Raw genomic sequence first — 14,586 nt, 5'->3', positions numbered from 1 at the left:
TGTCCACATCATTTGTGGGAGATTTGGTTGCCATTGCCCTATATTGGCTTTCTTGCCAGTTGCAATGCATTCGTTTTTAAAGTGGGCCAAGCTGAACTCATTAAAAACTTAGTCCAAGTCAATGCACAAGACTGCATGCCAATATGAGACACAGACGACTAACATTTTGCAACCTCTTGCACCATTTTTCACTTTAATAGTTTATCTATTAGCACAGACTTTTCCTGGTCTCCAGGTCTGGTTAGACTATTCGCCAATCCCACAAATCGCCAAGCAATGCCAATCTCATGGTTTGGACATGCCATTCTTTATTGAAGCTCCTATGAAACCCTACATACACAAAGCATTTGTAAATCTTTGGCTCGGGTGTCCGAATCACAACCTTAATGTCGGGGGGATCAGGTTACGGCGGTAAATGGCGCGGAGGTCACCTCAAGTTTAGAACGAGAGGAAGTCGGATGGGGGTTGCGTGCTGACTCCGTACGGGGAATGTTTGCAATGCAGATGACCGAATATCGACTGTTTGAATAGGGCCACAAAACCATACTATTCAACCTCAATCTGAACATAATACGAGAAAATAAACAGTCGAGACGAGAATGTTAAAAATGTAAATACTAACCGTCCGGTTCCGTCCAAATTGGCCCTGTGAATGAAGCTGAGCTTGGCATCGGCCCAGTAAAGTTTCTGCTCTTCGAGGTCGATGGTCAATCCATTGGGCCAGAATATTTCCTTCTGCACGATGATTTGTCGACTGGTGCCATCCATGCCCGCCTTCTCTATTCTTGGCTCCTCCCCCCAGTCCGTCCAATACATGTACCTGAGAAAGTAAGCAAGGTATGGGTCAAGCTGGTTTTCATTTGCTCAGTGGAAACAAGGCACGCTGTTTGAATCTAGACTTTTCAAGAAGTACAGCATGCAAACAATAACAGAGTCAAAAACAATCATTCACGGTGTAATATAGAGCTCGCAAGGGTTTAAATATTGACCAGAAGGCACTCAAGATTCAACAAGATAGATTTGGAAACAGACTAAACAAAGAAAAGTGTTTTTTTTTTTAAACCAAGCTAAATAGGAGCTACATTTTCCAGAGCCTGTCTTGCTTGAAACAGTTGATGTGAGACAAGCATAACAAAGCACTTAAACCCAAGTAACTAATCTTGTCACGCACAAAAACAACTTCCTCAAAGTCATACCGGCCAAATTAAGCAACTTTTGTTTACGTTTTCAAGAAATGTTAGCTATGCTAACCTAATAATTCATGTTAAATATAAAAAATAAGTAATAGTTTTCAAAAGGTTTCAACTAGCTTTCCAATTAGTCTGAATTTTTTTTTCAACCAAATTAAAAGCTAAACAACTACTACTCCACATTAAACAAAACTATCATAGTCCTAATAAGCATAGGCCAAAACGAGAATGTGTGTCGCTAACTTTTTGGAATATTTAAAAAAAATTACGCTTACTTTCCCTTAATAGCACTGTAGCAAAAAGAAACAAAATCTAAAAAAAATGTAAATTAAATTTAGTAAATTAAATTTACTAAAAAATAACCTTGCTGATCAATGGGGTGTAAATCGGACAGTTCATTGCGATATCGTACAGTATCGATTATTTACGTCAGCGATGCGATGTTTGCCGATCCATCAAACAAGCCTAGTTAAGCAACTCACAAATGCTTCCACAATATATAAACGTTTAATTCTTTAAAAAAATAAAATAAAAATTAAAACCCACGATTTGCGTCCGATAGCATTCACATTGTCTTTCTGCCTCTTTCGCTGTGGTTTCACTGCTACAACTGCTTTGTTGCTGCATTGCATTTACTTGCTGACACGTCTAGCACAAGAAAATAAACGAAAATGCGTAGATGGACGAAAATGCGTAGATGGACGGAAATGCGTAGATGGACGTTACGTCAAGGAATGAGGATGCTGAGTGTCAAAATAAAGGTACCTCATATGGATATTTTATGTGTGCCATTGATGCATCATATCGTTAGAAAAGTAATTGATGCGTCGATCCACATACTGACCAACTAGCCGGTTGTGGGCCTAGTTAAATAGTTAACAGACATCAATACTAGGGATGCTCCGATCAGGATTTTTGCAGCCGATACCGATCACCGATTTGTAATCTTTGTGATCGGCCGATACCGATTCCGATTTTTTTTTAAAAGCTGATATGCAAGCTCTTTGATGACTAACTGTTACAATCTTTCTAAATAAAATAATACCACGGATGTTGCCTTTGTTATATTACTTGCAGTAATTAGGTATATTATTGTTTTAATAGAGACTCAAATAAATAAGCACAACAAATATTTATTCTGCAAAGAGAAATTTAATATGGCTTTAAAAAGGCTTATGTCTCCTAAAAGTACTGAAAATAAAACACTTCACAGACTTTACTGTATTAATTAAATATACACGCATTCGTATGCAGTATAAAAATTCTTTAGTCAAGAGCAGAGAGTGATTTTATTGAGAGATAAATTAGGTTACTGCAGCTTTAAGACGTGAGAGAGAGATCGCTCTGTTCACGTGCACTGATGACAGGCTTCTGTGTGTGTGGGCGGCGGCTGAACGCAGACAAGCAGCTGTGAGGAAAATAAAAGTTTAAACGCTCAAAACTTTAAGACGCATGCAAATAAAAAACTTTTGGCATGAGGATGCAATTGTCCGTGATAGATATGTGTTGTATACGCTGTTTGATGGGAATGTGAAGACGCCTCGCGCTGTTTACCGGAGCGCGTCCTCATACGCATATCTAAAAGCAAAGAGAGACATACAAATCTGCACGCTGCACATGAGCAACAGGTTGTAAAGCATCATAAGCATTTTTACAACCTGTTGCTCATGTGCAGCGTGCAGATTTGTATGTCTCTCTTTGCCTTTACAGAGATATGCGTATGAGGACGCGCTTCGGTAAACAGCGCGAGGCGTCTTCACATCCCCATCAAACAGCGTATACAACATATCTCTATCACGGACAATTGCATCCTCATGCCAAAAGTTTCTTATTTGCATGCGTCTTAAAGTTTTGAGCGTTTAAACTTTTATTTTCCTCACAGCTGCTTGACTGCGTTCAGCCACCGCCTACGTAAAAAAATGTCTTTAATTGCAACCGCATTCAGGATCCTTTTGATGACAAAAGTAAACAAAAAGATCGGTTTATGAGATCGGCAGATTTAGCGAGCACCGATCGAGTCATTTAATGCCATTATCGGCCGATACCGATCGGCGGCCGATCGATCGGAGCATCCCTAATCAATACTAAAGCGAAGGTATTGTACAAAAGCAAGCATGCATGCATGAAACAAATTTGTGATGTACCAACACTTGTGATGTAACGTTAAAAGAAAGTTTCTTGTATTTTATCCAGTACTAAACTGCACACATGGCCCAACAATGTTATTTCTGCAGGGCATTAAACAGTTTCATGCCTTCTTAACCAGAAACAATGCCCTGTTCATACAGTACAGGGTCATGTGTGTGAGTGTATCCATTTACTCAGGTCATGTATAGCCTATTAGATGAATGACTGTTTGTGTTAGTAAATGACAGATCACAGTTGGGAAAATTATGTTATGATTACGCCGCAAAGCCACATCTGTAATGTGTCATATACGATCCAGCGTTGCCTAATCATCCCTAAAAGGCAAACAAAATCAGGCTCCTTGCAAATATCTTCTAACGCGGGCTTATGGGAAAGGGAAAATTAAAGATAAAAGAGGCGGCGAGGACAACTGACAGAAAGCAAAAACACAACAAGGCAATCAGCCACAATTTGTGTAGCGTTCAAGTGACGATGGCGAGCGCTTTGCCAATGCACGCTCTTATCGAACCTCATGCCAGCGATGAGGCCAAGCGTGAAAACCCCACCACCCTTTCCTCTCCTGAGATGTATCTTTTTATGTCGTGCAGCATTTTTCTCAATAAGAAAACATAAGATAACACCGCTGCCTGAATATGGCCACTGACAGAAAAGAAAGATGGATGAAAAATGCTTGAACTGGGTAGAAAAAAAATTGGTATATACACCAAAACAAATTCATAGGTTTTGAAGCGGACCGACTGGTTTAAGCCGGGTTTTGAAGCGGACCGACTGCCAGCCGGATATTGAAGCGGACCGACTGAAAGCCGGGTTTTGAAGCCGGACCGACTGCCAGCCGGGTTTTAAGCTGGGCCGACTGCCAGCTGGGTTTTAAGGCGAACCGACTGCCAGCTGGGTTTTAAAGCCGGACCGACTGCCAGCCGGGTTTTAAAGCCGGACAGACTGCCAGCCGGATATTGAAGCGGACCGACTGAAAGCCGGGTTTTGAAGCCGGACCGACTGCCAGCCGGGTTTTAAGCTGGGCCGACTGCCAGCTGGGTTTTAAGGCGAACCGACTGCCAGCTGGGTTTTAAAGCCGGACCGACTGCCAGCCGGGTTTTAAGCCGGACTGACACCCAGCCGGGTTTTAGCTCAACTCCCAGACAGGTTTTAGTCGGTCAAGATAATTTTAGAGGGGTTTTGGACACTTTTTTTGTAAACGGCAACCAAAACAAATGCATAGGTTTTGAAGCGGACCGACTGGTTTAAGCCGGGTTTTGAAGCGGACTGACTGCCAGCTGGGTTTTAAAGCCGGACCGACTGCCAGCCGGGTTTTGAAGCGGACTGACTGCCAGCCGGATTTTGAAGCCGGACCGACTGCCAGCCGGGTTTTAAGCTGGGCCGACTGCCAGCTGGGTTTTAAGGCGAACCGACTGCCAGCTGGGTTTTAAAGCCGGACCGACTGCCAGCCGGGTTTTAAAGCCGGACCGACTGCCAGCCGGGTTTTAAGCCGGACTGACTCCCAGCCGGGTTTTAGCTCAACTCCCAGACAGGTTTTAGTCGGTCAAGATAATTTTAGAGGGGTTTTGGACACTTTTTTTGTAAACGGCAACCAAAACAAATGCATAGGTTTTGAAGCGGACAGACTGGTTTAAGCCGGGTTTTGAAGCGGACCGACTGCCAGCTGGATTTTGAAGCGGACCGACTGAAAGCCGGGTTTTGAAGCCGGACCGACTGCCAGCCGGGTTTTAAGCTGGGCCGACTGCCAGCTGGGTTTTGAGGCGAACCGACTGCCAGCTGGGTTTTAAAGCCGGACCGACTGCCAGCCGGGTTTTAAGCCGGGCCGACTGCCAGCCGGGTTTAAAGCCGGGCCGACTGCCAGCCGGGTTTTAAGCTGGGCCGACTGCCAGCCGGGTTTTAAGACGGATCGACTGCCATCCGAGTTTTAGCTGAACTCCCAGCCAGGTTTTAGTCAGTCAAAATAATTTTAGAGGGGTTTTGGACACTTTTTATTGAAAACGGCAACCAAAACAAATGCATAGTAGTATTAAATTCAAAATGGTGACACATTGACAACTTCAAATCTCATTGGTTCTTCTGTTTCTTGTCACCAAATAACATAGTCTTATGACATGAAAAAAAACTATGAGATTTTAAGATATCAACATTCTCCAGTATTTGAATCTCTGTCATATACACCTGGGATGGCACGAGGGCGAGTAAATGATAAGAAAAGTTTCCTTTTTGGGTGAACTGCTCCTTTAATATAAAGCTTATGGGGACTTTTTATGCCAATAATATTAATTACTAGATAAATGTGTCCTGAAAAAAAAACATGTGTCTTCACGACAGCATTATGCTACAAAGACACATCAGAACACAAGAACACCTGTCAATCATTTTGTGCTCTGCAGATTTCTGCCATTTCTAAACAGTGGCAAGTTCAGTGCACAAAGTGGTTTAACAGAGCAAAAATATAAATTAAGCCAAGTCTGGCTTTACAGATAGCAGACTAAAGACACACTATTCTCCAAAGATGGAAATAAAGATGCACGCAAGCATGTTTGCATTATTCAAAGGTATAAAACTTACACTTGGCCAAGCAACAAAGAAGATGAACACGGGCTATAAACTGGAGACACATCATGTGTCTACATTTAAACACGGAGACGGTGGAATGTCTAACATCGCCAAACATAAAATACCAGGTTTAGCATCGCTACATAACTCCAAATAAACCTTTCTGTCAGATATTTGGATGTAAAAATAATCATTTTTGTTTTCAAATTCAAGCTGGGTCAGAAAACTTAACTTGGTAATAAATTAAAAAACACCCACTCTTTTCATCGGATTGTAATTCATCTTTTCACTCCTCCCAACAGTCCCTTCGAGAACGCGAAAACAATGAATGTGTCTTGAGAACAGACAAGCGTAATTCAGGGGCCCCTGAATGCGCTCGCTCTCGCTCTCAGGGGTTCGCCCCCCCCTTTCTCTGATCTTAAGATGGGGCCCCGACAGAGGTCTCGGAGCGCTGTGGTAAATCACTGCTCAAAGCTCCCGGGCGGTGAAACTAAGAAAATAAAAGCACATGAAGCTGATATTTCTTGGTATGTCTGCTTGAAGATGCCAGACGTGAACTTCCAAAATCATACTGCAGTGTAACGGGATCTTTGCTCTGGAGAATGGATTGCTTACCCCGACAAATTTTCCCAAACTTAAAGGGGCGTTGAACTCCACTAAACAGGCTGCTAATGTAAAAAAAAAAAAACAAGAACTATGGATGTGTTTCTTTAGGACGCAGGCCAGGAAAAAGTGTCTGGCTTCGTTTTTAATGTCTTCTTCATACATCGAACGAAGCGAAACGCATTCTGCGAAAAACATCTCTCCTCTTGAGTGCAATAAGTTTAACTTACAGAAAGACAGATAATAAAAATGTGAAAAACACAGGTTAAAATTAAAAGAGCACTTTTACATTTACATTTATTAGGGGTGTAACGGTACGTGTATTCGAACCGGACCGTTTCGGTTCAGGGCTTTCGGCACGGTGCACACGTGCACCGAATGGCCGAATGCATTTTGTGTGCGCCTGTGCGGAACATAATACGTGGGTTTCCGCACGAACATATTAAGTGGCGGAAGTCTCCTCGTTCAGCGCAAGTCTTCTGTCAAACATATAACATAGTTCGGCCCGCAGAAAGATTTTTATTTACTTAGTTGTATATCCGTTTGATTATTGATGTAAATGTTTACGTGTCGTATCTAAAAGCGCATGTTAAACGCGTGTCAACGCGCTGCTTTGTTCTTTCAAAATGCGTGAGAGGATGCGCGTCTTTCGTTGCTACGCATTCATGAGACGCGCTTTCTGTGACAGCGAGAATAAGGCATGCGTGATCAGATTTTTCATCTGCACCTCACGTCAATCATATCATTGTCACAATGCGATCAGCTGGTCGGGACAGAGAAGAGCTGTAACCCGGGCTTACTCAGCTGTTACTCAGCTGCGGAGGGGTTCGTAAGTAAAGTCACAGCTTACATTGACGACACAAGCAAAGATTAGGAGAAACGTGCAAAAGATCAAAGATGGCTATGTATGCAGCTCACTAATCTCAAAATGAGTGTATAATAAGTATATCATCATGTTGCTTGCTATGCAGTTACACATAGAGCAGTAATATTATTTTTATACAGAGATGGTTCAATACTGTGAGGTTAAACAATCCAAAATAAATCAAAACAGAAAATTTTTGGTGGCAAAAATGTAGGCTAATAGTTCATAAATGTATTCAGGAATTGAATTTGTTAGTTCAAGGTTTTAGTAGAAAAAGTTTAAGAGAAGGTTAAGAAAAGAGTTACCTACTGTTATAAAATAATGTAAAAAAGAACTTTGCAGTAGTCTTTTATTTATTATTTTTTCATTTTATATATATTTTATATGTTATATTTTAATAAAAAGTGTTTAAAAAAGTGTAAACAAATTGTAAAAAAAAAGTTTATAGTAATAAACAACCTGCAGTTTAATGTTTGCATTTCTCCCTTACTGTACCGAAAATGAACCGAACCGTGGCTTCAAAACCGGGGTTCGCACCGAACCGTGATTTTTGCGTACCGTTACACCCCTAACATTTATGCATTCATATGTGCGTTTCCTGGCATCTAACCCATTAACTTTTGTGCAACTTATCCAACTGAGAACAAAATTCATAACTGTGATCATTTTCATTTGATACTGCAATCGTAGTTATTGTTTTACAATAACAAGAGTTATAGATTGATGACAGACCAATAAACAAATCTAAATGCTTTGAAATGGTGCGCATTCATGCGCACAACGTTGTTCATTGACATTTTACAAGAATTTTTTATGTCAAATAAATCTTTCGTGTCCCCAGAGAACATTCTAGCTCAAAATACCAAATAGATCATTTATTATAACAAGTTAAAACACTTTGTCAGGCAAAATGTGCCATTTTTGGGGGTGTCCTTTTAAATGCAAATGAGCTGATCTCTGCACTAAATTACAGTGCCGTGATTGGATAGTGCAGATTAAGGGGCGGTATTATCCCCTTTTGACATCACAAGAAGAGACAAATTTCAATGACCTATTTTTTCACATGCTTGCAAAGAATGGTTTACCAAAACTAAGTTACTGGGTTGATCCTTTTCACTTTTTCTAGGTTGATACAAGCACTGGAAACTCAATTATAGCACTTAAACATGAAAAAAGTCAGATTTTCACGATATGTCCCCTTTAAGATTCAGAATTAGCAGATATTATTTTCTACAAGTGGATAAAGCAAGAAACAGAAAATGGGTATTACCCAATATGTCTCAAGCCAAGTACGTGAGCGCACACTAAGCCGGGGCTTAAGCAATGCAAGCGAGACAGATCTCTCTGAACTCGAGTTACATGTTGCATATAAACACGCCAACTCGTCGGCAAAGTCGGAGAGGACACCCAAGTAGGATAGCTGACTCTCGGCCCAACACACCGCCCTGGGGGTAAACTGTACGCCACACGACAGGCAGGCACAGAATGAAAAACCTTTTACCAAACGCTACATTGCATCCCAAACTTCCTTAGGAAGACGCTTTAATAGCCCATAAATAAACAACCAGGGCATGCATTTATAAATGTCAAATATTGACAGACACGTGCAAAGACTAGGCATGGGCCGGTATAAGATTCTGGCGGTATGATAACCTTTAGCAAAAATACCACGGTTTCACGGTGTTGCGGTATTGCCATTGCAACACTAAAATGTGTTATTTTCAAATGCCAGGTTCAATAAAGCCTTTAAATTATAATATGCTTTCAAAACATATATAATATTTTCGTTATATATATTAAATGTAAACATCAAATCAATCACATGACTTCATGATTTAATGAATTTTGTATAAGCACAGCTCATACCTTGGAGACGGTATCACAGAACATTTTAGTGGTTTTGAAACCTTGACTGTTTTAAACCTCGGTATACCTTGAAACCGGTAACCGGCCCATGCCTAGCAAAGACCACCCAATGTCCAAGGGTTGGGGAACGCACTGAAGAACAGGAAATGAACTATTTAAAAACTCACCTATGGGCAGGGTTCAGTGCTATGGCCCTGGGCTGGTCCAGATCTTGCCAGAAGAGGACCTTGCGAGAGGTGCCGTCCAGGTTCGCCACTTCTATGCGGTTGGTCTCGGAGTCGGTCCAGTAGAGTTTGCGGCCGAGCCAGTCGCAGGCTAAGCCATCGGGGGAATCTAGACCTGAAACCACCACGGTCTGCCCTCTGCCCAGCGTGGCCTCCTTCATAACTGCAAGACAAGGCCTTCATTCAGTCCCACAGGAGTATTATGAGTTTAAACATTCCTCAAATGGTTTATTCGGCCTCCGGATAAATCATATACAATTTCTGCTGTGCTATAAAGGGGTTACTGTCTGCAAAAGAAAGCTATAGTGATCTTAACATACCAGTCGATGGTGATAACAAAGACAAGTTAAGACACGTATCTCGAAGATTTTATGACTTAAAAAAAAAATCTTTAATGTCCTTATAAACATCTAAAATGCACGCAATTTTAAAATTTTATTTTAACTTATTTTTTCTGATTCGGAAGAAGATTATGATTTATTTTATGATGTGGAGAACAAATTTTGAAAAGCAGTAATGTAAAGATGATCTTACAGGGAGAAGAGACATTGTAGTAGGTCTGTTTAATAGCTTCCTCGCTGACGTCCGTCCAAAAAATCAGTCCCTCCGAAAAAAGAAAGTCCACTGCGGCCGCATCCTCGAGTTCGCTGACGACCACGGCGGAATCCGCCCGGGCTACTTCGGCATCCACAAGCCGGACATCTCTCCGGTTGGCAAAAAGCAACAGGGGAGAACCTGATGATGAGAACCACAAAACAACCATGAGAACATTGCTTAAAGTAGATGCATAACAGAGTTATAACTGCTTGTTTGGTTTAATGCTTATTAAAAGACTGTGATTTTTAGTAATAAAGGAACCAACTCGACTGTCTGCCATGATCCCGAGAGTTTTGTCATGAACTCATTGCGCTAAATGAGAGGCACATGTGAAGCTCTCTGGAGACCGTATAGCGTCGGAAACAACGGAAATGTTTGACCTTCGTTTTGGCACCCAGACATCTCCACGGGGACCGCCAGTTGGCACCTCGCAACAGCCTGCATGTGCCAGCGAGTGCCACTCACATCGCAGTCAATAACTGCCTAGGGGGAATGGGGTGGGGGGCATCCTATGATGTCACCAGTGGCATACACAAGAATGACACAATGACTATGGTGAGACTCCTGAGGGTTGGTGCGCCTTGCTGTGGTTTACCAGCATGCGGCTCTACTAAGAACCATGTCAACATCGACAAGCAAATGTGAGTTCCTGCTGCAAGGCCGTCGTTTCAACGCAATGATCTGCTACTGCGATGCCATTAATAACATTAAACCACTCTAGATAATGGTTTCGTCACAGACAAATATGCATGTCAAAGCTGGTAAAACTAAAAAAGACTTGAGGGAGGTAATCCAATTTAAGTAGGATTCAAGAAATAGCTAGCTAGAAACATGTATTTATAGACAAACTGTGAATGCTAAAGACTTAAAAGTAAAAACCCTCTACTCTTTTGTATGTATTAGGGCTGCACGGTTCTTGCTAAAATGTGAATTACAATTTTTCTCTATGGGAAATGAGATCACAATTCTTATTTTTTTTTTTTAACAAAAACATTTATTGCAATCAAGTAAAAAATGTACTACACAGGACTTTCCGTTATAATAAAGTCCTGGACTTAAAAGTAACAGTCTCAAAACAGCCTTAAAAGTCTCTTTTCCTTATTTTAGACCCCTTGAGATGAGTAACTTAAATCTGTTAGCCGGTAAACATAAACTAAATAATTTTCCACAATGGCACTCATTTTTTCCTCTTTTTGTGAAAATTGCTGCTCCAAATCTACCAAGTAAACAGATTATGTGGGTTGTGGCTAGAAGGGATACAGCTACAGCTAAAATCTTGTGAAATCTTGCTGGATGAACGCCATTTTCATCGTAATTTAACACTAAACTAGGAATGGGATGATAAATGCTGATAAACACTAAGAATATCTGTCTGATAACGATTCTGAATCGCACAGCCGATATTATGCACTGTAGCTTTTGATCAGTAACTCCTTATCAATCTGAAATCGCTGTTAGTTTGAGTCGTTTAAGGGGCGATTCACATTTCGCATCTTTTGCGTGCTCAAGTTTGTTATTTCAAATGTAGGCGCGCGGTATGCGCTCATAATGGAAGCAACGCGGTTGTTTTTTCCAGGGGCGTCCACACCGCATCAACTTAAAAACATTTCAACTTTTCAGAATGCTGCAAGCGCACCGCAGGTCATGTGACGAGAACCAACCGACGGTCGCGTTTTCCGCACGGTTTTAGATGCGAAATGTAAAACATGCATTTGAAAAAGCAACACTCGTCAAACATAGTCATTATACATATTCTTTATTATCATGAAAATACCTGAAAAGGTTTGAAGAACAGCAACATAAATATATACCTAAGCCATTTCCTGAAGATGCCTGTGTAAATGGTTTTTTTTCTGCGGCCCATATTGAGTTTCTGCACAATAGTGCCCTCTGGCTTTTGGATGTATGGGCATTTCACCATAATTCATTAAAGTCGCCATGAAACGGAAGTATCAATTGCCTAATTTTCCCCGTGGTGATGTGTATCCGAGTAAAACCGGGCCCTGAAATGAAATAAGGCAGGGCTGGATTTGAATTTGTCCATCGGGATCTGATTGGATCATTTGAAGTTGGGTCGTGTTGCTAATTGCTAATCGCAGCGATATTCCCGCCCAACTGCCATACATTATGACCGGAAGTAAAGAGAGATCGTTTTTAGGAGGGGAGGAGATTTGCATTTTTGATTAAAGATTATGAGGGCACATGAATTTTTAAAAATGAATGAAGCTCACAGATAAATCATTTGTAAAAAATAGCACAATATTACAAAACAAATTACAGTTTTTTATTTTACTTTCATTGCGACTTTAAGAAGCATAGCAAGCATCATTATTGGCCCAACATTACTCTTAACACAACATTTCACGGGATTTAGGCCGAAGCTGTATCCGATCTAGCCAGAACTGCTGTTATTCATCCTATTCCTAACCCTTAACCCAATACTTCGCAAGATTTTCCCATAGCTGTATCTCGTCTAGCCAAAACCGACTATGTGTTTGGGCTTGCCGCCTTGTTACACATGAGTGACAGCGGAAAGCCGCAAATGAGAAACGAGCGAAGAGAGAATCGATCGAGTCTGATTGGTAAATGAATAGGGTTTGGTTTTACACTGTGTAAGTGTGACCGAGTTTGACTGATATAGCATCTTGAATTGTTGTAAAGTAAATCTGTGAACATCTGAGCATTTGAATACAGAAAAATACCGTACATGCAAGTGAATCGCCATCGTTTAGAAAGAAGATTGCATTTATGTATGAATTGAGACTGTGATTCTTTTCTCGATTAATCGTGCAGCCCTAGTATTTTGTTGAAACTTATCTTAGCACTTCTTTCTTAATTTCTTAATTTTAGGATAAATTGCTTTGTTTTTGTAATTCAACCTATTAGGGCACTGCATTAACAGCACAGACGTCATGGGTTCGATCCTAGGGAACATTAGGGGTGTGAATCGTCACTGGTTTCACGATTAGATTACTACTACGTCAACGGTTCGATTCAATCCACGATGCATCACTATGCATTGCATCCTCAATTTTTTTATAACTACACAGGTAAGTCCCTCACACTTTTACTCTCTAGTACAATTGGTAAACAGCAATAAAACTCTCATGCCAAAAATACGGGAAGTAAACAATGTAAAACAGAACAAAATTTTCACATTTTCTAAAGTGCTTGCTCGTGCAAAAGTCACTGCCATGACGCAAGGGCATTTCATGGTTGTCAAATAAGCCACTAATAAAATGTAAGTTTGAGATGGTGAAATCTCGAAAGTCCTCTAAAGTGGCATTTTCCGTCACGTGACCTCAGCTTTCTGCCCAGGCTGGTATCCAGCAGTCTTACGAGACTAAACAGAGAACAACTGTGATTTGGTGTTATCTGAAAGTCAACACTGCAGCAATTTTTGGCCGGGGGGTTCTTTTATCAGCAACCACAAGCTAGGAATACCAGCCTGCGAGTGTCTTTCAGAGATCCTCTGTGGAAAGAAGCTGTGCTTGGAGACAACCAGAGATCTCCAAATTTGCAGTGTCATCACAATACGTGCACAACTTTCTGAATTCATCCACCTACTGACATGACATCTATTGCGATGCACAGTGCTATAAAAATTATAGCAATGTTGACTGAACATGGAAAAAACCACAAAAGCAGAAATTAAATGTAATATAAATGTTTAAAATTGCTCGGTTTACCCAGCCAAGTTATTAAAATATTAAGTTGAAAACATACATATCTAACGTATCTGTTGTGTGTCATCATGTATGGCTTTCCAGGGAACAAGATATTAATCTATGCTTCTTTCAATGGGCCAAGTAGCTAATAATAACCATTTGCACAAAGAAAATGAATTTACTGATAAATATCACGCATAAAAACATCAAAATGACGCATATGGCAACGCAACACCTGTATACACTCTACATCTCTTTCTTCTATGGCCACAGGAAGTGTCCTGCAATTATTTGGCAAGCATAACATCAACATTAGCACGATTTACAGTTTGTATACGCTTCATACAAACAACATACCGCGTCCGCTAAACGGTGACAGAGGCGTGAAGTTCACATGCCGTTGAAAAGCAAACAGCAGACTCCAGACATCAAACTACAATCCCTCGTCTTGTCCTCGCCCAAAGATCGTTCGCTCGATTGCACGGTCAACTCTATGTCTTTCACTCCTTTCTTTTATACAGCTTTCATACATCAAAGAAGAAAGCACTCATTCAGAAAAAAAAGATGGAGGTATATTCTTTCTTTCTGTGGTGGGACACTTATCCGCTCAAAGATATCCCAAAACCACTATGATCCTATTAACTTTCATTGTTAAGTCTTCATTTGAACAAAGTAAACATTTAGTTTGGTGGGACTATCTGATGAATTCAAACAGGGTTATTGCAGCATATACGTACATCTGAAAAGTAAAGGATTTCGCCTCTTTGACACTGAAATTGTCCTCAAGATTTGCCCCCCGACTGTGCTGGGTGGACCCTGACACCTCCTTCCCAGGCAAGCGCAGAGCAGCAGGGATTAAACAGATAACC

General features: G+C 40.9%; 2 protein-coding genes across 2 annotated transcripts in view; one reads left to right on the top strand and one right to left on the bottom strand.

Moving 5' to 3' along the window:
• ap3s2 (adaptor related protein complex 3 subunit sigma 2) overlaps positions 1–14,586 on the top strand; it is a 46,000-nt gene that overhangs the window by 6,105 nt on the left and 25,309 nt on the right. The gene's annotated exons all lie outside the window — the stretch shown is intronic.
• lrp5 (low density lipoprotein receptor-related protein 5) overlaps positions 1–14,586 on the bottom strand; it is a 69,456-nt gene that overhangs the window by 50,384 nt on the left and 4,486 nt on the right. The window contains exons 2-4 of the mRNA XM_065291563.2: positions 9,987–10,187; positions 9,396–9,615; positions 623–820 (exon numbers count right to left, since the gene is read on the bottom strand). Of these exons, the coding sequence (XP_065147635.1) occupies positions 623–820; positions 9,396–9,615; positions 9,987–10,187 (619 nt within the window). The remainder of the gene's footprint in view (positions 1–622; positions 821–9,395; positions 9,616–9,986; positions 10,188–14,586) is intronic.

Source organism: Paramisgurnus dabryanus, chromosome 23 (genome assembly GCF_030506205.2).
Source record: "Paramisgurnus dabryanus chromosome 23, PD_genome_1.1, whole genome shotgun sequence".
NCBI classification, from domain to species: domain Eukaryota; kingdom Metazoa; phylum Chordata; class Actinopteri; order Cypriniformes; family Cobitidae; genus Paramisgurnus; species Paramisgurnus dabryanus.
This window is presented reverse-complemented; position numbering and strand designations above follow the sequence as displayed.